This window comes from Gracilinanus agilis, chromosome 1, assembly GCF_016433145.1.
Source record: "Gracilinanus agilis isolate LMUSP501 chromosome 1, AgileGrace, whole genome shotgun sequence".
In the NCBI taxonomy this organism is placed as follows: domain Eukaryota; kingdom Metazoa; phylum Chordata; class Mammalia; order Didelphimorphia; family Didelphidae; genus Gracilinanus; species Gracilinanus agilis.
In genome coordinates this window covers 53,890,288-53,910,536 of record NC_058130.1, presented here as the reverse complement: position 1 = coordinate 53,910,536, position 20,249 = coordinate 53,890,288, and the positions used below count along the sequence as shown (strand labels likewise).

The 20,249-nt window shown below is 41.7% G+C and overlaps 1 protein-coding gene across 1 annotated transcript in view; it reads right to left on the bottom strand.

The window, feature by feature from the left end:
- IRAK2 (interleukin 1 receptor associated kinase 2) overlaps nucleotides 1-19,378 on the bottom strand; it is a 53,541-nt gene extending 34,163 nt beyond the window's left edge. The window contains exons 1-2 of the mRNA XM_044676002.1: nucleotides 19,145-19,378; nucleotides 9,560-9,742 (exon numbers count right to left, since the gene is read on the bottom strand). Of these exons, the coding sequence (XP_044531937.1) occupies nucleotides 9,560-9,742; nucleotides 19,145-19,292 (331 nt within the window). The 5' untranslated portion in view covers nucleotides 19,293-19,378. The remainder of the gene's footprint in view (nucleotides 1-9,559; nucleotides 9,743-19,144) is intronic.
- Nucleotides 19,379-20,249: the final 871 nt, after the last annotated feature.

The window sequence follows — 20,249 nt, the reverse complement described above, 5'->3', positions numbered from 1 at the left end:
CCTTTATTTGCCTCAGTTTCCTCATCTGTAAAATGAGAATAGTAATAGCACCTACCTCCCAGGGTTGTTGTGAGGATAAAATGAGATAATATTTGTGAAAACACTTTGCAGCTTTCTAGCACTATCTAAATGTTAGCTCTTATTTTTATCTCCTAACTCTGGGCATTTTCACTGACTTTCACTCAAGCCTGGAATTCTCTCCTTCCTCATCTCCACCTTTTAGTTTCTCTGGCTACCTTCAAGTTCCAGCTAAAAGATCACCTTCAATAAGAAGGCTTTCCTCAATATCCACCTTTGAAATTTTCTCATTATATTTTTCTTTTCCAGATTACTTGTCAATACAATTTTTAATAATCACTTTCTGACATTTTGTGATCCACGTTCTCTCCTTCCCTCTGATCCCACCCCACTCCACAAGACGGCAGGCAGTCTATACGTGTGCTAACATGCAATAAATATTTCCATGTTCTTCATGTTGTGAAAAAAGGCGCAGCTCACTTACTCAAGAAAAAAAAAAGTCATGAAGGAAATAAAGGGCAGATTGGTGCGTTTTGATCTGCATGCAGACTCATCAGTTTTTTCTAGGGTGGTAGAGATACTTTTCCATCTCAAGTCTCTCCAGTCCCCCTTCGCACAAATGCCTTCCCCTCTGAGATTTTTCCCCGTTGGTCCTGTATACACTTTATTTGTACATTTGTTGTTCCATCGTTTCGGTTGTGTCCAATTTTCTGTGACCCCATTTGGAGTCATGTTGGCAAAGATCCCAGAATGATTTGCCATTTCATTCTCCAGCTCATTTTCAAGATGAAGAAACTGAGTTAAACAGGGTTAAGTGACTTGCCCTAGATCACACAACCGTGTCTGAGGATGGATTTGAACTCAGGTCCTCCCAGCTCTAGGCTGGGTGCTCTGCCACTGTGCTACCCAGCTGCCTGAATTAGTATATTTGTACTAGTATTAGTATAGTTGTTTGCATGCTGTTTCCCCCAGTAGACTGTGAGCTCCTTGAGTGCAGGGACCGTATTGCCTTTCTTCATAGGGTTGCTTAAATTCTTTTTGCCTTAGTTTCCCCAATTGTAAAATAAGGACAATAAGAACACCCACCTCACAGAATTGCAAAAATCAAATGAGATGATATTTATAAAGCACTTAGTACAGCCCCTGGTACATCATAGGTGCTTATTGTTTATTGACTGACCTCTCTTGTGCTCTTTCCTTAATTTATTTTAGGATCCCCAGTGTATAATGCTTAATAAGGGCTGGTTGACCGACTGAAAGAGTAGGCTATTTGTGTCCAAGTGCCTTATCTGCCTACTAAGCTTTAAATTCCATGAGAACAAGCCTGGCTTATGCATCATCTGTGTATCAACCCTTTTGTTAGTACTTAACACAGAAACTTGGGAAAGAGCCAGGATTTCATCAGCATAACTTCCTCCTTCTGCTGATGCAAGTCACAATCCTGAAACATTTTATTAATTGCTGTGGGGGGGAAATTATCTTTTGGTAGAACTTACAACTCTTATACAGGGTGCCCCAAAAGTGTTTGGGGGTGCCCTTTATACCCTTTGTAATCATCAAAGTGCTTTACTCATCCTATGAGGGAGAGAGTTCCATTTCTATTAATCCTATTTTACAGATGGCAAAACTGAGACACAGAGACAAGAGATGGCGTGACTTGCCAAAGGTCATATAGCTATTAAAAGTCTCAACCAAGAAATCAGACACTACTTTCTTAACATCATCTTCATTTACTTTTTCTAGTAAAAGAGAGACAGCAAAAAGAGTATTAGTTTTGGCATTGGGGGACCTGAGTTCAAATCCTACCTTGCCACTTACTAGTTCTATTCACTGTAAGAAGTGATATCTATAAAATAAAGGGATTGGACGAACTGATCTAGAAGAGGCTCTTCAGCCAAAATCCAGTGAAATGACTATTTTATTCTCATTTATAACTAGCCCTTAGGGAGGGGGAAAGTCCCTTCAAGTGAAATTTCAGGAAGGAAATTTCTGCTTTCCCATGTCAAGATGAAATCTGGAAAGACTGTTACTAGTTGTGGAATCAGTAATACAAACAGGAAATAGGAGGGAAAAAAAACAACCCTGAAAATTTCCTAAGAGAATTGTGGCTACCAGCCTGTTGGGGACAACCCAAGTAAATCTCTTCTAATTCTTGCAGGCAAAAGTCCCTCTTGAGTGTGACGCTGCCTTCCTTCCTTTTACAAAGTACTCCAATCAGATCACTTACTGCACAGCTAAATACTGGGAGAGGCATAAGATTCAAGAAAAGACGGGGCAAAAAGTGGGTCCTGGCATTCTGAATGGAGAAAAATGAGGAGGACAATGGGAAGAGGCAGATCTGAGCACTGGCACCCTGAGTTCTCACTACTTGTAGGGACTCAAAAGTCTCTCCTTCCAAACAGTGGGAACTCCGTTCAACCCTCAGCCCAATTCTACCCAGCTCAATATTTTATTAGGTGCCAAGGAAGGTACAAGGAAGGGCAAATAGGTGGCACAGTGGATAGAGCATTGGGTTTGGAATCAGGAAGACTCACATTTCTTAGTTAAAATCCAGCCTCAGACACGTCCTAGTTGTGTGACCTTGGGCAAGTCACTTCACTCAATTTACCTCAGTTTCCTCATCTGTAAAATGAACTGGAGAAGGAAATGGCAAACCATTCCAGGATCTTTGCCAAGAAAACCCCAAATGGGGTCACAAAGAGTCAGACATGACTGAAACTACTGATAAACAACAACAAATATGCAAAGAAAGGAAAGCCCTCTGTTAGGTACTCCGTAAGTGAAGATGAATAACAACACGCTCCCTGACTTCAAGAAGCCCACGGTGTAATAGAGGAAGGGGCAGACCTTCACAAATAAGCAGCCTCAAGAGTAGAATTTGCTGAGGTCCAAAAGGAGAAGGACAAACAAGGTGCTATAAGAAATCTGAGATGTTGGAGGTGGTTTTGGGGGGTAGCAGTTAGGGAGGAGGAGCCAACTAGCTTGAGCTGAGTTTTCTCAGCAGATGAAATGTGGCGGAAGGGAGTTCTAAACATAGAGGAACCACTTGAGTAGATATCAGATAGTGGGAGGGGGCAGGATGAGGTTCCCAGGTTTAAGTTCAAGGCTCTGCCACTTCCTAACTGACCTTTGGAAAGCTATTTAGGATGATAGAATCACTGACTTAGATGTGAAAGGGATTTTATAAGCTGTCTAGACCAACTCCCTTATTTTACAGGATGAGGAAACTGAGGCAAGCAGGGTGAAGTGACTTGTCCCAGGTCACATATTTCCTTCTCTAAGCGATTTTACAGATTGGGAAACTGAGGCAAATTGGGTGAAGTGACTTGCCCAGGGTCACACAGCTAGTTAGTGACTGAGACTGGATTTGAATTCATGAAAAGGAGTGACTTGAGGCCAAGCACTCTGTGCACTATGGCCCTAGTTAGCTGCACTCTGTCCAAGATTACACAGTTAGTAAATCTTCCCCTTACTCTTGTACCCCTAATACTTTGAGGCCCCAAAATAAGCTATATGTATCCAGTACCTAGAATGCCCTCCCACCTCTTTCCTTTGCTCTCTTCAAGACTCAACTCCAGAATCACTTCCTATGATAGATAGGTCTTTCCTCCTTTCCCCAGATGTCAGTTCTGTCTAAAAATATCAAGAGTACAGGGCAGTGAGGTGGCTCAGTGGATAGAGAACCAGAACCAGACATAGAAGGTCCTGGGTTCAAATCTGACCTCAGACATGTTCTAGCTGTGTAACCCTGGGCAAGTCACTTAACCTCCATTGCCTAACCCTTGCTGCTCTTCTGCCTTGGAACCAATACATAGTACTGATTCTAAGAGGGAAGGTAAGAGTTTAAAGTATATAATATATAAATATATATATATATATAGCATCTTTAACAAAAAACTGGAAATAATCCATATGCCTACAAATGGAAATGGTGTGTGTTTCAAAAGGGGATACAATGTGATAATATGTGATATGAAAAAGAGAATAATTGATGTAATGGAACATTTTGGCCCCAAAAGAAACAATGAACATGAAGAATACAAAGAAATATGGAACAATGTGTACCGAGTGATGAGACTGGAAAATTCAGAGGCAGGAAATATTAAGGCTGACTTCATTCAAAGTGATTTTATGTAAATGATAATACCCACCCAATCTGATAATATACAAAAGGGAGCTCAGAAAGGGCAACGGAAACAAACTGAAAGACATTGTTATTTTTCTGCCTGTGAACATGAAGACTTTTTAAAAACAAACTGTAAATGGTTTTGTATTTGATGGTTTTCAAGATGATTTCATCAGCTGTGCTGTCAAGTTTGAGCCAGAATAGAGACCATCTAATCTAGCCTCCTGATTTTACAGAAGAAGAACTCAAATCTCACTGAGAGTAAAGTACTTGAATGAATGAATGAATGAATGAATGAATGAATGAATGAATGAATGAAGAGTGGGGAAACAAAGCCTGGGTATACAAGTAGAATGCCTTCCAGAAGCTCACTCCAATGGGGCGACCGCACATTTGAAAGGTTTTAGCTTCATTTCCACTGATAAAATCAGATCAGTTTCAGATATTGAACCATCTGACAGTGCCAAGGAATTGGGGGATTTAAGAACTTTCTTTTCTGGATCTTCAGTAGCTGTGGCTGCAATGTTTGATTTTATGAATTCTTGCCGTTTATAATTTTTTTAAAAATACATTAACAGAAGAAATCTAACATAAACGACTAGTTTGTGTCTTATCTTTCTCCTCCTTTTAATTATCTCCACCTAAAGGAGAGGAGAAAGTGGGCGAGGGAAATTTAATATAGGAAGAACTGGGGAAAACCATAAATAAATGCCACCTCCTCTACAATTAGCCGAGGGCTGCGGCTTTGTGCCCCAAATGCCAAGTAACTAATCAGAACTTTCAAGTAGCCATCTAGGTTCTGGCAGCCTCACTCTGCTGTTAGCTAATAATACTCTTCTTTTCTTAGAAGATACTTGGAGATAAGGATTCATTCATAGAATCAGCAAAAGTTCCGTGCTTGGCACTCAAACATGCCCTTAGTAAGTAGAACAGAGAGGGAGTGTCAGAACAAAATGCAGCCTAGTTTGTGTCTATCTGAGATTTCCTTCTTGGAGAAAAAGAAAAAAAAAAAAACACCCACTCTTACCACTATCAAAGGAACCAGCACTGTTGCCTGGCAGTTCCCCCAACCTCCAGGGAAGGAAAAACAGAAACATGGCATCCTGCTACCTTCCCCAGCTGCTGGGTCTTACTTATAACCTAAAAAGAACATTATTCATCCAAAGGAAGGCACCACAGTCGTGACCAGTGGAACACCCCTTCTGCTTTTAGATTGGGGCACCTTTGGGCACCCATGGAGCAGCAGCAGCTGCAGCAGATCAGTACTCCTGGTTATATACACTGGGCTCTCACCAAACCAGTGTTCTTCTTCATATCATAAGATATCACGACCCATTAGGTCATTCTGCCAGCATTAAGGCAGCCTATCAAGTGTCTGCATTCTCTCGAGAGCCTTTGAGTATATTAACTGATATAAGGCAGCTAGGCCAGGTAGTGGATAGAGTTCTGGGTGAGAGAGATCTGAGCTCAAACTCAGCCTCAGACACTTAGCTGGGTGACATCACTATAAATGTCTGTTTGTCTCAGTTTCCTCAATTATAAAATGGAGATAATAATAGCACAGAAGGTTGTTGTGCAATTCAGATGAGATCACGAGCTATTATTATGATGATGTCAATTATGTTTCTTTAACATAGATAAGATAAATCATTTTTATTCTAAGTCCTATAAGACTTGAGACAGCCATAAGTGCACTGAGTTCAGAGACAGGCTTAAACACTGAAGCTCAGATTTGTGTGTTTTAGTGTTCAAATAAATACAACAGGGAAAGGGAGACAACAAGGGTGAAATAACAGGGAAAGAAGGAACTCTGAGAACTTCAAACTCCTCCTCTGTATATGTAAAATAAGGATCCCTAAAGAATTATTACCAGGTTATTCTGAGGTTCAAATGAGATAATTATCTCCCACATATACCGTCTATACTATAGTTTGTTTTATTGTTGTTTTTCCTTAAAATTCTTATTTTATATCTTAGTAACAACTCTAAGACTCAAGGGCAAGGCCTAGGCAAATAGGGTTAAGTGACTTGCCCAGGATCACACCACTAGGAAATGTTTGAAGCCAGATTTGAACCAGGTCTTCCAATATTCAGATTTTGTGCTCTATCCACTGAGACACCTTTTTGGCTCCATCTTACTTTCAGTTTTATTAATCTCTCCTTTGATTTTCAGGATTTTTAACTTGGTGTTTAACTGGGGGAGGGGTTAATTTGTTCCTTTTCTAGTTTTTCTCTGTTTTACTGATATAAGCATTTAGAGATCTAAATTATCCCCTACGTGCTACTTTGGCTGCATCCTAAAAATTTTGGTATGTCATCTCCTTATTGTCATTATCTTTAATGAAATTGTTGATTGTTTCTAGGATTTGTTTTTTGACCCTGTCATTCTTTAATATAAGGTTATTTAGTTTCCAATTAATTCCCCAACCCTTTGTTCAGTGTAATTTTTATAACATTATGGTCTAAAAAGGATGTAATTAATATTTCTGCTTTTCTGCATTTGGTTGTGAGACTTTTGTATCCTGTTATATAATCAGTTTTTGGGAAAGTGCCATGTACTGCTGAGAAAGGCATATTCTTTTCTATTTCCATTCAGTTTTCTCCAGAGGCCTATCAAATCTAACTTTTCTAAATTTCTGTTCACTTCCTTAATTTCTTTCTTGTTTATTTTCTGGTTTGATTTACCTAATTCTGAGAGGGGAAGGTTAATGTTCCCTACTAATATGATTTTATTGCCTATTTCCTCTCGTAACTCATGTAGTTTCTCCTTTAGGAATTTGGATGCTCTGGCATTTGGTGCATATATTTTTAATCCTGATATTACTTTATCATCTATAGTTCCATTTAATAATAGTAATGTTATTCTTTATCTCTTTTAATTAGGGCAATTTTCACTTTTGCTTTGTCTGAGATTATAGTTGCTATGCCTGCTTTTTTAACTTTAGCTGAAGCATAGTAGACTTTGTTCTAGCCCTTTGCTTTCACTCTGCATGCATCTCCCTGCTTGAAATGAGTTTCTTGTGGACAGCATATTGTGGGATTCTGGCTTTTAATTCATTCTGCTATCCTCTTCCATTTTGGGGGTGAGTTCACCCCATTCACATTTGGAGTCATTATTCCAACTCCATCAAGGTCTGCCCAGAGCGCATAGCATTGTTCTGAGGTCATCTGTGGACTTTGAGGGACCTGAAGGAGTAGGAGGCAGAAGCAGGACTGATCCCTCTCTCAGGGGAACAGTGGAAAAGGTAATCATCTAACACAGTGGTTCCCAAACTTTTTTGGCCTACCGCCCCCTTTCCAGAAAAAATACTACTTAGCCCCCTGGAAATTAATTTTTTTAAATTTTAATAGCAATTAATAGGAAAGATAAATGCACCTGTGGCCATCACCACTCTCCTGGATGGCTGCAGCACCCACCAGAGGGCGGTAGCACCCACTTTGGGAATCACTGCTCTAACAGATGAGAAAGCTCAGGTTCAGAGAAATTAAATGAGGAGGCTATGGTCACACAGCTTCCTACATCTGGAGCCAAGTCAAGAACCTAGGACCCAAGATTAGGGCTTTTTCTGTTCCCTAGACAACAAGAAGGAATGGTTTCTAGAAGGCCTATTCCAAAGAAGAGTAGGTGACAAGTTTTCAAATGAAGAATTGCATACTATCAATAGCCATATAAAAGGTTGGCTCATTGGATTGAGAGCCAGGCCTGGAGGTCCTGGGTTCAAATGTGACCTCAGACACTCCCTAGCTGTGTGACCCTAGGCAAGTCCCTTAACCCCCATTTGCCCAGCCCTTACTGCTCTTTTGCCAATGTTGTATAGTTGGTTTTTTTTTTAATAACCACATGAAAGATTGTGCCAAATCACTAATAATGAGACAAATGCAAGTTTAAATGACTCTTGAGTTTTCACCTAATACCCTGAAAATTAGGAAAGATGATCAATGACAGAAACAGTATTAGAGTAACTACATGATTGATAGAGCTGCAAATTGGTCCCCCACTCTAGAAAAGATTGGGAATCATACAACAAAAGTCACAAAACTATTTACTCCCTTTGACTTGGCTAACCCCAAGGGAGCATATACCCTCAAGAAAGTTTAAGATAGAGAAAAAAGATACCATATACTTAAAACAAAGTACTCCCAGTAGCACTTTTTTATGGTAGCGAAAATCTATAGAAATAAAGTGAGTGGACAGGGAATTAGTAGAATACATTGTGACATGAATACTACTTAATATTATTGCCTTTCAAGAAAGTACAAATGTAAGGAATTTAGAGAAGCAAGAGAAGGGTATATAAACTCATCCAGAGTGAAGTAAATAGAATCAGGAGAGTGAGATATTTAAAAATACAGGGGCAGCTGGGTGGCTCAGTGGATTGAGAGCCAGTCCTAGGTTCAGACACTTCCTAGCTGTGTGACCCTGGGCAAGTCACTTAACCCCCATTGCCTAGCCCTTACCACTCTTCTGACTTGGAGTCAATACAGAGTATTGATGGAAAGTAAGGGTTTTTAAATAAATAAATAAAAATAAAAACACACAACTATCAGCGTGGAAATGAATAGAATCCTAAAATGCCGATAAATGAGGAGTCATTATAATGATTACTCACTCCCTCTCACCAGGAAAAGATGAAGAATCACCTCCTGTGGACAGAGGGCTAAGGGTGTCAGATAAGCCCATTGCCTAAGCTGATTCTATTTGTTACAAAGAAAACTTTGGGGAGGAAATGGGACTGCCATTCTAGCTGAGGCAACTAGATAGCACAGTGGATGGAGCTCCAGGTTTGGAGTTGGGAGGATCTGAGTTCAAATCTGACCTCAATCATCTCATAGTTGAGACCCTGGGTAAGTCACTTAACCCCAATCACCTATCCCTTATTGCTCTTCTGTCTTAGAATTGCTACTAAAACAGAAGGTAAGGGATTTTTTTTAATGCATCAACAAATTATTTTATGTAATTAATTGCACACTTGATATGATTTGAAGAATTCTAGTTCTCTCATCCCCTTCCAGCAAAGAGCTTTCATTCATTAATTTCCGTATCTGGAATCTGCACCAAGAGACTCATTCCTTTAGGCTCGTTCACTCTGTCCAGAAGACTCATTAATTATAACTCCACCACTTGGCTGAGGTCGGGGACCAACGAGCCCAACAGCGATCATTATACGGGAGCATCGATGGGAGTACCAGAATGGCGCCATGGCAGACCTCGCCCGGACCCCATTAAGAAACGCGTGTGTTGGGCTGGTTAGCGGACGGCTATCTCTAAACTGTAAAGAACTCTCAAGGTGAACGACGATCCCGAAGACTGTCCTGGGTACCTCGCCGCCGAGGGGGACGGATGACAAGAGAGAGAAGACACGCCCCGGCGCCCCTCAGCCAAAGCAAGGGGAGGACGCGGCGTCCGTTACTCACAGTCCAGGATGACTTGGGCGGCTCGGTAGAGCTCGAGTCGGTACAGGAGGTCCAGGAGCTGCTGCACCGTGGCCTGCCTCATCCCCCACCACCACAGCAACTCCCGGGTGATGCTGACCCCTTGGATCCTCTCCATGGACTTGATCTTCCTTAGCTGGGTCTGGTCCGTCATCACGTAGGAGGCTAAAGAGCGAACAGAGAGGATTTCCAGTTAGCGGGGCCACCGGGCAGGGAGAATGTCCAAACGGGGCTGACCGGACCCACAGACGGGTCGGGAAGCAGTCCGTGTGGCGCCACCCAGCGGAGGCGGGCAGGCTCAGTCACCCACCCAAATCCCGCCTTTCCTCATCCTCTGCCTACTCTCATGGGGTATCATTCCGCGTGCATGCCTTGGAGTTCAGCTCCTGGGATCTAGGAAATAGTTCCCCAGGGAAATGCAAATATGTTCTTCCCCCATGACGAGGGCTTTCCCTCTCAGATTTCCTTCCTTTCGGCCTCTATATATCTTCCATGCGCTCAGCCATTTGCATGGTGTCTCCTCTAGTAGAATAAAATATTCTAATCGATGAGTTAAAAAATAAAAATAAAATAGATGTAAGCTAATCTAAAAAAAATATAATTAATAAAAAAATTTAAATTAAAAAAATTCCTAAAGATGTTTTTGCCCTCTTTGCATGCCCAAAGCTTAGTGCAGTGCCCACAGCTCCATTTTAGACTTTTTTTTTTAAATCCTTACTTTCTATCTTAGTAATAACTCCAAGACAGAACAGTAAGGGCTATGTAATTGTAGTTATATGACTTGCCCAGAGTCATACAGGTAGGAAGTGTCAGGGGCCAGATTTGGGATTTTTGTTTGTTTGTTTTATCTTTATTTTACTTCAATAACAAATTTACAACATAAATTTTCCAAAGTTATATGATTCATGTTGTCTTCCTCTCCTCTCCTCTCCCATCTCCTGGAGTTGATAAGCAATTCAGCTGGGTTATACATGTATTATCACTGAGGCCAGATTTGAACCCAGATCCTCTGGGGTCCAAACCTAGTACTCTATCCACTGTGCCACCAACTGCCCTTTAAGTGTTATTTTTTCCTTCATTAAAATGTAAGCTCTAGGGGGGCAGCTGGGTGGCTCAGTGGATTGAGAGCCAGGCCTAGAGACAGGAGGTCCTAGGTTCAAATCCAGCCTCAGACACTTCCCAGCTGTGTGACCCTGGGCAAGTCACTTGACCCCCATTGCCCACCCTTACCACTCTTCCACCAATAAGTCAATACATAGAAGTTAAGGGTTTAAATTTTAAAAAAAAAAAAAAAAAAGTAAGCTCTAGGGCAGTTTGGTGGCTCAGTGGATTGACAGAGATTCTAATCTGATCTCAAACACTTCCCAGCTGTGTGAACCTAGGCAGGTCACTTAAACTCCCCCACCCCCCATTATCTAGCCCTTATCCATCTTCTAACTGGTTCTAAGATAGAAGGTAAGGGGGTTTTGTTGTTGTTGTTGTTGTTGTTGTTGTTGTTGTTGTTGTTGTTGTTAATTTAAATTTATTTATTTATTTCGAAATATTTTTCCATGGCTGCATGATTCATATTCTTTCCCTCTCCCCTCCCCCCTCCTATAGCCAACAAGCAATTCCACTGGGTTTTACATGTATCATTAATCAAGACCAATTTCCATATTATCAATATTTGCAATAGAGTGATCATTTAGAGTCTACGTCCCCATTCATGTCCCCATCAAATCATGTGATCAAGCAGTTGTTTTTCTTCTGTGTTTCTACTCCCACAGTTCGTTCTCTGGATGTGGATATTATTCTTTCTCCCAAGTTCTTCAGAATTGTCCTGGATCATTGCATTGTTGCTAGTAGAGAAGCCCATTACATTTAATTGTGCCACAGTGTATCTGTTTCTGTGTACAATATTCTCCTGGCTCTGCTCCTTTTGCATCACTTCCTGGAGGTCATTCCAGTTCACATGGAATCCCTCCAGTTCATTATGTCTCTCAGCACAATAGTATTCCATCACCAACAGATACCACAATCTGTTCAACCATTCACCATTCAAAGGACATCCCCTCATTTTCTAGTTTTTTGCCACCACAAAGAGCACAGCTATAAATATTTTTATACGTCTTTTTCCTTATTATCTCTTTGGGGTATAAACCCAGCAGTGGTATGGCTGGATCAAAGGGTAGGCAGTATTTAAAGCCCTTTGGAAATAATTCCAAATTGCCTTCCAGAACGATTAGATCAATTCACAACTCTTTCAGCAATGCCACATCCTCTCCAACATTTATTACTTTCCTTTGCTGTCACATTAGCCAACCAGCTAGGTGTGAGGTGATACCTCAGAGTTGTTTTGATTTGCATTTCTCTAATTATGAGAGATTTAGAACACTTTTTCATGTGCTTATTGATAGCTTTTATTTCTTTATTTGAAAACTGCCTATTCATGTCCCTTGCCCATTTATCATTTGGGGAATGGCTTGATTGTTTGTACAATTGATTTAGTTCCTTATAAATTTGAGAAATTAGATCTTTGTCACAGGTTTTTGTTATAAAGATTTTTTTCCTGGAATGACCTCCAGGAATTGATGAAGAGTGAAAGGAGCAGAGCATGAAGAACATTGTACACAGAGACCAATACACTGTGGTAAAATCAAATATAATGGACTTCTGTACTCGCAGCAATGCAATGATCCATAATAATTCTGAGGGATTTATGGTAAAGATGCTACCCACATTTAGAGGAAGAACTACAGGAGTGGAAACACAGAAGAAAAACAACTGCTTGAACACATGGGATGATGAGGACATGATTTGGGAAGAAACTCTAAACAACCACCCTAGTACAATTATCAATGATGTGGAAATAGGTCTTGATTGATGACACATGAAGAAACCAGTGAAAATGCGAGTTGGCTGGGGGGAGGGGTTTTGGGGGGGAGAGAGTAAGAACATGAATCATGGAACCATGGAAATTTTTTTTCTAAAAAAAGAAAAATAAAGATTTTCCCCCCAATGTGTTGCTTCCCTTCTAATTTTGGGTGCATTGGTTTTGTTTGTACAAAAACTTTTTAATGTAATCAAAATTATTCATTTTACATTTTGTGATATTCTCTTTTTCTTGCTTGGTCTTAAATTCTTTTCTTTCCCAGATCTGACAGGGATACTATTCTATGTTCACTTAATTTACTTATAGTTTCAGAAGGAAGGGTTTTTTAAAACGTATAAGCTCCTTCTGGGTAGATTTTTTTTTTTTTAATTTAGCACTCAATAAATGTGAGTTGGATAATTGTAATAGGTTTTGTGTTTCTTGCCTTCTCAAATGATGGGTAAGAAAGTGGGGGGGGAGAAACAATGCAGAACTGAAAATTAAAATAAAATTGCATTTTAAAAGATGTTGGTTGGTTAATTTACTGTATTGTCAGAGATTAGCATAGAAAGCAATTAATCAATGCTCATCTAATGACAGACTGAGCCCCTAGGTGATAGATAGAATTCTCAGCCTGGAGTCCAGAAGACTCATCCTCCTGAGTTCAAATCTGGCCTCAGTTACTTACTAGCCATGTGATCCTAGGCAAGTCACTTCACTCTATTGGCCTCAGTTTCCTCATCTGTAAAATGAGCTGGAGAAGGAAACGGCAAACCATTCCAGTATTTTTGCCAGGAAAATACCAAATGGGGTCACAAAGAGTCAGACATGGCTAAAAATGACTGAACAAAACAAAAATGACCCCCTGGAGGAACTTAATAGCCTTAAATAACTGGCATTCTAGCAGAGATTTAAAATGTCAGATTTGATTTTACTTGGTAGAGTGCAGAGGACTCCAAAGGGGGATTCTGCCTAGCCTGGGGCCCCGATGCCAACTGTGTGCCTCTGTTGAAATTGCTTCCCCTCTCGGTGCCAAGGACTCCTTCATTGGAAAATGGAAACAATAATATCTGCCAGTCTCCCTGGGTTAGTGCAAAGTTCAAGCCGAATCTTGGATGTGAAAGCCTTTGGAAAAGCATTACATGCCATGGAAATTGGGGCGGTCAGTAGAGTGGAAAGAAGCAAGTCCCAAGGAGAGAGGGAGAAAAGGGAAAAAGGCAAAAATTTCTTTTGCCTCCCACCAGTTTTGAAGTTTATCTAATCAATGATTTCATCAACACCCTGTGGTTTCCTCTTCCTGGGAATTCCCTAAGCCCAACCCAATTGCAAATGGTTTGAGAGAGTTGCCTGAGACTCCTAAGTCCTTAGCCAACAGTCACAGTTTTGACTGGGGCTTGATTAGGTGTGCCTTGGGGAGAATATTAAAGAGAAATAGAAGGAAGATGTTCTCTTTTCCAATTCAGAAGACTGGCTCCACTTGGGAAAAAAATCTACAGCTTCCAGGGAATCATCATCCTCAACCTCATCATCGTTTATATAGTGCTTCCAAAAAATATATAATGTTTAGATATATGAGCTCATTGGCATAATATCCCTGGGAAATAAACACTTTTAGGTATGATTATTCCCATTTTACAAATGAGAAAACTGAGGCTAGGATAGGCTGTGTGGTACATAATGGAAAAGAGGGAATCAGAAGTTCTGGGTTCAAATCCTTCCCATGATTCTTACTAAATATGTGGTCTTGATTGGACAAGTTGCCTCCTCTCTGGACTTAGTTTCATCTCCTTAAGGTACTAAACTGTTCTGCATTTTCAAGAATAAGGACAAGGAGGGGGCAGCTGGGTAGCTCAGTGGATTGAGAGCCAGGCCTGGAGATAGGAGGTCCTAGGTTCAAATCTGGCCTCAGACACTTCCCAGCTGTGTGTCCCTGGCCAAGTCACTTAATAACCCCCATTGCCTAGCCCTTACCGTTCTTCTGCCTTGGAACCAATACACAGTGGTGATTCTAAAGTGGAAGGTAAGGGTTTAAAAAAAAAAAAAAAAGGACAAGGAATGTAAAAATTATTACTCTGCATTTACAAATAAAATAATCTATTATACTGGGGCATGTAGTGGATTGAGAGTCAGGCCCAGAGACAGGAGGTCCTGGGTTCAAATCTGACCTCAGATATTTCCTAGCTGTGTGATCACTTAACCCCCATTGCCTTCACAGCCCTCTAAGTCACCAGCTGGATGATACAGTGGATAGAGAGCTGGATCTGGACCTTAGAATCCTGCCACAGATACTTAAAAGCTGTGTGACTCTGGGCAAGTCATGGAATCACTGTCTGCCTCAGTTTCTTCATTTGTAAAATGGAGATAATAATAGCACCTACTTCCCAGGGGTGTGATGAGGACAAAATGAGATGCAGAGCTATACAAATGGTAGCTGTTGTTGTTATATTTGGGAAGTAACTTTTCTATAGTGTCACAGGTCCAGAATTCTAATGTAGGTCCTCATCATGGCTGACTCTGCAAAGCCCATCTTTTGGTTCCCCTATCTGAGCTTTGCTCCAAGCCAACCTCCCACACTCTGCCCGCCCCACCCTACCGCCCACCACAGACCCCCAGTTACTCTCCTCATTCAAAACCTGCTCTTGAGGAGTATATGGAAATTCAACTAACAAATGGGTGAATTCTTGAGTATCCTCATGAAATTGGCATTGGAAGAGAAGACAAAGTCTTAAGCCAGAAGAAGCATTTTGGGGGTACGGGAGAGGACTTGGGGATACCATCCATGCCCCTGAAGTCATGCCAGCCTGGAAAGTTTTCTGTGTTAGATAAGGAGTCTGTGCCAAGGGAGGCTGGTGCTGGCCAGTCCTGGGATGCCAGTGACTCGGTAGCTATTACTACCACTCTTGTGTCCGTTCCCAGCCCTCCTCAGGCACCCAGTTTACCCATGAGGCTGGGGAAACTAACTCAGAGCACAGGGAGGGGAAATGAAATGCCAAGAATCACAGTTTACAGGTTTGACAGCTGAGTCGCTAGGAGTCCCCAGACAGGAATCCTGTTTGTGGAATTTCGTATCATCACCACAGGGCTGGGCAGAATCTGTCCACAATAAAGACAAAGGATCTTAATAAGAATATGGACTGAACTCCATGTGCCCAGAGTCCCCAGACTTCTCTTAACTCCCCTTCCTCCCCGAGCTAGTGAGAAATCATGGCATTAGGGAAAGAGCACCAGTCAGGGGATCCGGAGGAGGATGGGTTTCCAACTGGTTCTATTCATTAATATTATATTAATAATTAATATTAATATGATAGGACCTTGAACGTCACACTCTGTTTGGGCTGCCAGCCCACTCCTCTGAAAAATAAGGGGTTCAAACTCTAGGGCTTCTGAGGGTCCTTTCAAGGAGGAGGCTGGGATGGGAGAAGCCACTAAGTCATCTGAAGTAAATGCTAGAAATCTCAAAAGAGGCTAGAAGTAGATGAGGGATGATAAACTCCTTGAGGGTAAAGGACCAACTTGTTTTTACCTATTTTTGCACCCCCAGCACTCAGCCTAGTGACTACTGACACGGTAATGACATCTAGAAAGTTCTCAATAAGAGTCTATTGGCACTTCCTAGCTGGTGACCCTGGCCAAGTCACCTAACCCTCACTGCCTAGCCCTTTCTGCTCTTCTGTCTTAGAACTGATGAAGATAAGAATTTTCTTTTGGGGGAGGCATCCCTCATCTTCAGCCTGTAGGAGGAAATCAAACCTCTCTTCTAGGAAAATAGTGAGTAGATTTCCAGCTGAGGCTGGGAGCCCAAGACAAAGTTTCATTTCATTGAATGTCTCTCTCTCGTCTATAAATATAAAGTGCCCATTCATAGTCATCAGCAAAGGAGATTTCTTTCCCCTCCATAAAGTCAATAAATCATAGCCTGAGACCTGCAAGTCCTTGAGAATCCTTCCCTCCTGCCTCCTTGCCTCCCCCAACAATGAGAGTTCCGAGCAAAGTTTGCTTAGGAGCCTGTCAGGATCACTGTAGAAAAAGTTCCACACTGAGTAGGAGGTTAAAATTAATTAATTATCGATTTATAGGATGATCTAGAACCAGAAGAAACCTTAGAAAGCAGCTAGTCCAAATGCTTCATTTGACAACTAATGAAAATGTATTAAACCCCATCAGTGTGGTAGGCATCAATGAGAAAGACACACAGATTCCCTCCTCTGATACATACTTGGGTGATCTTGGGCAAGTCATTGAACCTCTTCAGCCTTCCAGTTCCTGATCTGTAAAATGAACGGGGATGAACCAGATGGCCTCCAACGTCCCTTCTCACTTGGAATCTATGATCCAAGAAGGCCAAAGGTTTATTGACTTGTTTAATATCCCCGGTTAATCAATTAGAGGCTGGATTCCATCCCAGCTCAAACTAAATCCAATACTCTTTCAACGATTCACCAGAAACAGCTGCCACCCCAAGAGACGCTTGCTTCTTTAACTGATAAACTCTGTTTACTTCCAATGGCACAGACAAGCATCCGAACATATGAGCAAGAATGAAAGAGAACAAAAGGTGCCCATTTTTAAAGACTCTTCCTCCCCTACACCCTGTCCCAAGCCAAGGAGATTGCACCACCTTTTACAAATAACCCACTCTAGTACAAAACAATCTTTCCAAAGTGAATGTTCCAACTCTTATCTAACTTCTTTCTTGTTCTTGTTCAGTTGTTTTTGACTCTTCATGACCCCATTTGGAGCTGTCTTGGCAAAGATACTGGAGTGGTTTGCCATTTCCTTCTCCAGTTCATTTTACATATGAGGAAACTGAGGCAAACGGGGTGAGGTGACTTGCCCATGGTCACCCAACTGGTAAGTGTCTGAGGCCAGATTGAACTCAAAAAGATGAGTCTTCTTGACTCCAAGCCCAGTGCTCTATCTACTGCCACCTAGTTGCCCTCAATATAAACTGATTCCCTCAATTCTCTGGCTAACCTTGTTGATGAACGCTTTCCAAAATGTTCCAGAAATATCTGATAAATTTGGTAGGCCAGGGGGCAGCAGGTTAGTTCAGTAAATTGAGAGTCAGGCTTAGAGAAGGGAGGTCTTAGGTTCAAATCTGATCTCAGACTCTTCCTAGCTGTGTGATTCTGGGCAAGTCGCTTGACCCCCTCATTGCCTAGCTCTTATCGTTCGTTTGTCTTGGAACCAATACACAGTATTGATTCTAAAGTGGAAGGTAAGGGGTTAAAAAAAAGAAAAGAAAGAAATATTTGGTAAATTTGGTAGGCCAAAAGAAAGGATCTTGGCTATTTTTTTTGGAGGGGAATTCGTCAAGTGCTTTCATTAAAATACTATTCTCCCTTTTAATATCTGCCTTCATCATTTTTAATAACAACAATCTTCACTGGGTACTAAGGGAGTTTCTTTTCCTATGAGGCTGAGATTCACTTCCCCAAAGCCTTCAGACCTAATTCATTTCCCCAGAATTCTTGGGAAAACATCCCAAAAAGGGGCACATTTTCCAGTACCTTCCCCATACAAGAAGAGCGGTATTTTATACACCAACATTTCCTTTCCTTCTGATCTCCACCATGATTACTAAGCACAGTCACATCTAGTAACCAATTTTTCAATACCAAGCCCTGAGAAGCATGCCTAGGAATGAATACCATGGCACCATTACCATATAACACATCTTTTTCTTGATCTGGCCTGTGATTTGGCCAAGTAGGTCATACTCACAGGAGGAAATTCCCACTACCAATGGAGGTTAGTTAGGACCTTCCCTTCAACTTACAGTCTGTGAGAAATGAACAATAATGATATTATGGAGCCCTTAAAGGCTCGTAAAGCATTTTGCCTCTATTATCTCACTTGATTCTCACACCAGCCCTGTGAAGTAGATTGCCATTATTGCCATCTCCATTTTAGAGATGGGAAAACTGAGAAAAGGTCAATGATTTGTGCAAAGGTCATAGGAAGTGTTTAAGGTTGGCTATGAACTCAGGTTTTCTTGAGTTCAGGTCTAATTCTCTCCCAATATGGCACAGAATATCCTAGATTATGTGGCTGGTCTGACTTCTTATAGCCAGCATGTATGAGAGGCAGGACTTGAATCTAGGTTTTTCTGTCCATAGATCAGCTCTGACATAGCTCTTTACCTCCATGGTTTCATTTCTCATTTCACAGGTTAATAAATCTCAGAATATGAGAGATGAAAGAGACTCAAGAGACCCATCAAAATGAGGGACCCAGATCTCCTGACTATCATTCTGAAGTTCAGCCATTGTACTGGGTTATGTGGAGCAAGCCAAAAATCGAACTCAAAGGCAAAGAGTAGAATACTACTTAAACAAGATAAAAGAGTTTATAGAGGGAGGAAGCAAATGTTCTGAATCAGAGGACTTGAGTTCAAATCCCAGCTCTGCTATGTGATCTTGAGGGAAATCATTTATCCTCCCTTAGCCTCAGATATCTCATTTTCCCTCTGTGAAAGCTTCCACTTCCTTCTCTGTAAAATGAAAAAGTTGGGCTAGACCATCACTAAGGTCCCTTCCAGTTCTAAAACCTGTGCTCTCTGAGGGAGCTAGGTCATACCTTCTCAGATAATCCCATTAGTTAGTTCCCTCTCAGCCCACTCTTGTACCCCATCAGCCTTGTCATTCCCAGGGTTCCCACCTTCCCAAGTCTCTAGTCTTCCCACTCTCCCCAGACCCTCTTGCCACCTCTCTCACCAAATTGCATCCAGTCCCATTCACTCAGGCTGTCCATCTTGTGGCAGAAGTCCTCCAGCACCCAAGAAGGGAGCTGATAGATATATTGGGCAGTCCTGGGGCTTCGGAGAGCCGGTGGGGGTGGCAGCAAAGGTGGCTGCAAGGCCATTTTCCCTGCTTCCAGTAATCCACAGGATGAAACAGTCAAGACTCTCTTCTCTCTCGGGCCATCAACTTGCTGGGACCGCAGATCTCTTTACCCCTCCCAGGAGAAGCAGCTGAGCCGCACCTGGAGTAACGTGATCCCTCCTTGGGGGGGGGAAGGAACCCAAACAGGGTGTCCCCTTTGTTAACAGCAAAGCATTGGGCTTTTTGTGGTACGGTCTGGGCTCCTACTTGTCAACAGGATGTCTGCTAGGCTGAGTTTCAGCCCGGAATGAGTCAGAAAGTGGCTGGCACCAAGCTTCTTACTCAGGGGAGGAGCCCCAATGGGAAGCACCCTTTGGTAACTAGCTACAATTTTCCAGGAAGTTGGGCTGAGCTGAGCTGAGCTAAGCTGGAGTGAGGTGGACTGAGCAGCACTGCCACCAAGCTGTATCTAAGAGCCATGACAGGAGAGTTCTAGCCAAGGGTTTACTGCCTCAGTAATCATAATGGCATTGAATCCAAAAGATGAAGGAAACCTAGAGATGAGGATGGCACCCTGGGTTCTAGTACTTACTAATTAATGCTACTTATGAGTGGGAGATTGCACAAGTCATGACTTCTTGGGGCCTCAATTTCCTTTGCTCTCAAACCAGGCTATTAGCCCTGCTATCTCCTCTGTATTAAGGAAATGACTGGGATAAAGTAAGCAGAAATATTTTTAAAAATATACATCCTTATCTAGTCCATACTTCTCATTTATAGACAACGGATGGACTAAAGAAATTAAGACAAAAGATGGACTAAAGACAAATGAAGACTAAAGAAATTGAGTAATTCTTCCCAAGGGCAAAGCTAATTAATAGAATGCCTGCAGCTGAGAGTCCAATTGAACAGGGGCTCAGTGTAGCAAAGAGATTCAGTATACGCTAAAATGGAATTTATAGAATTGGAAGGGCCTTTAGGTATCATTTAACTAAGA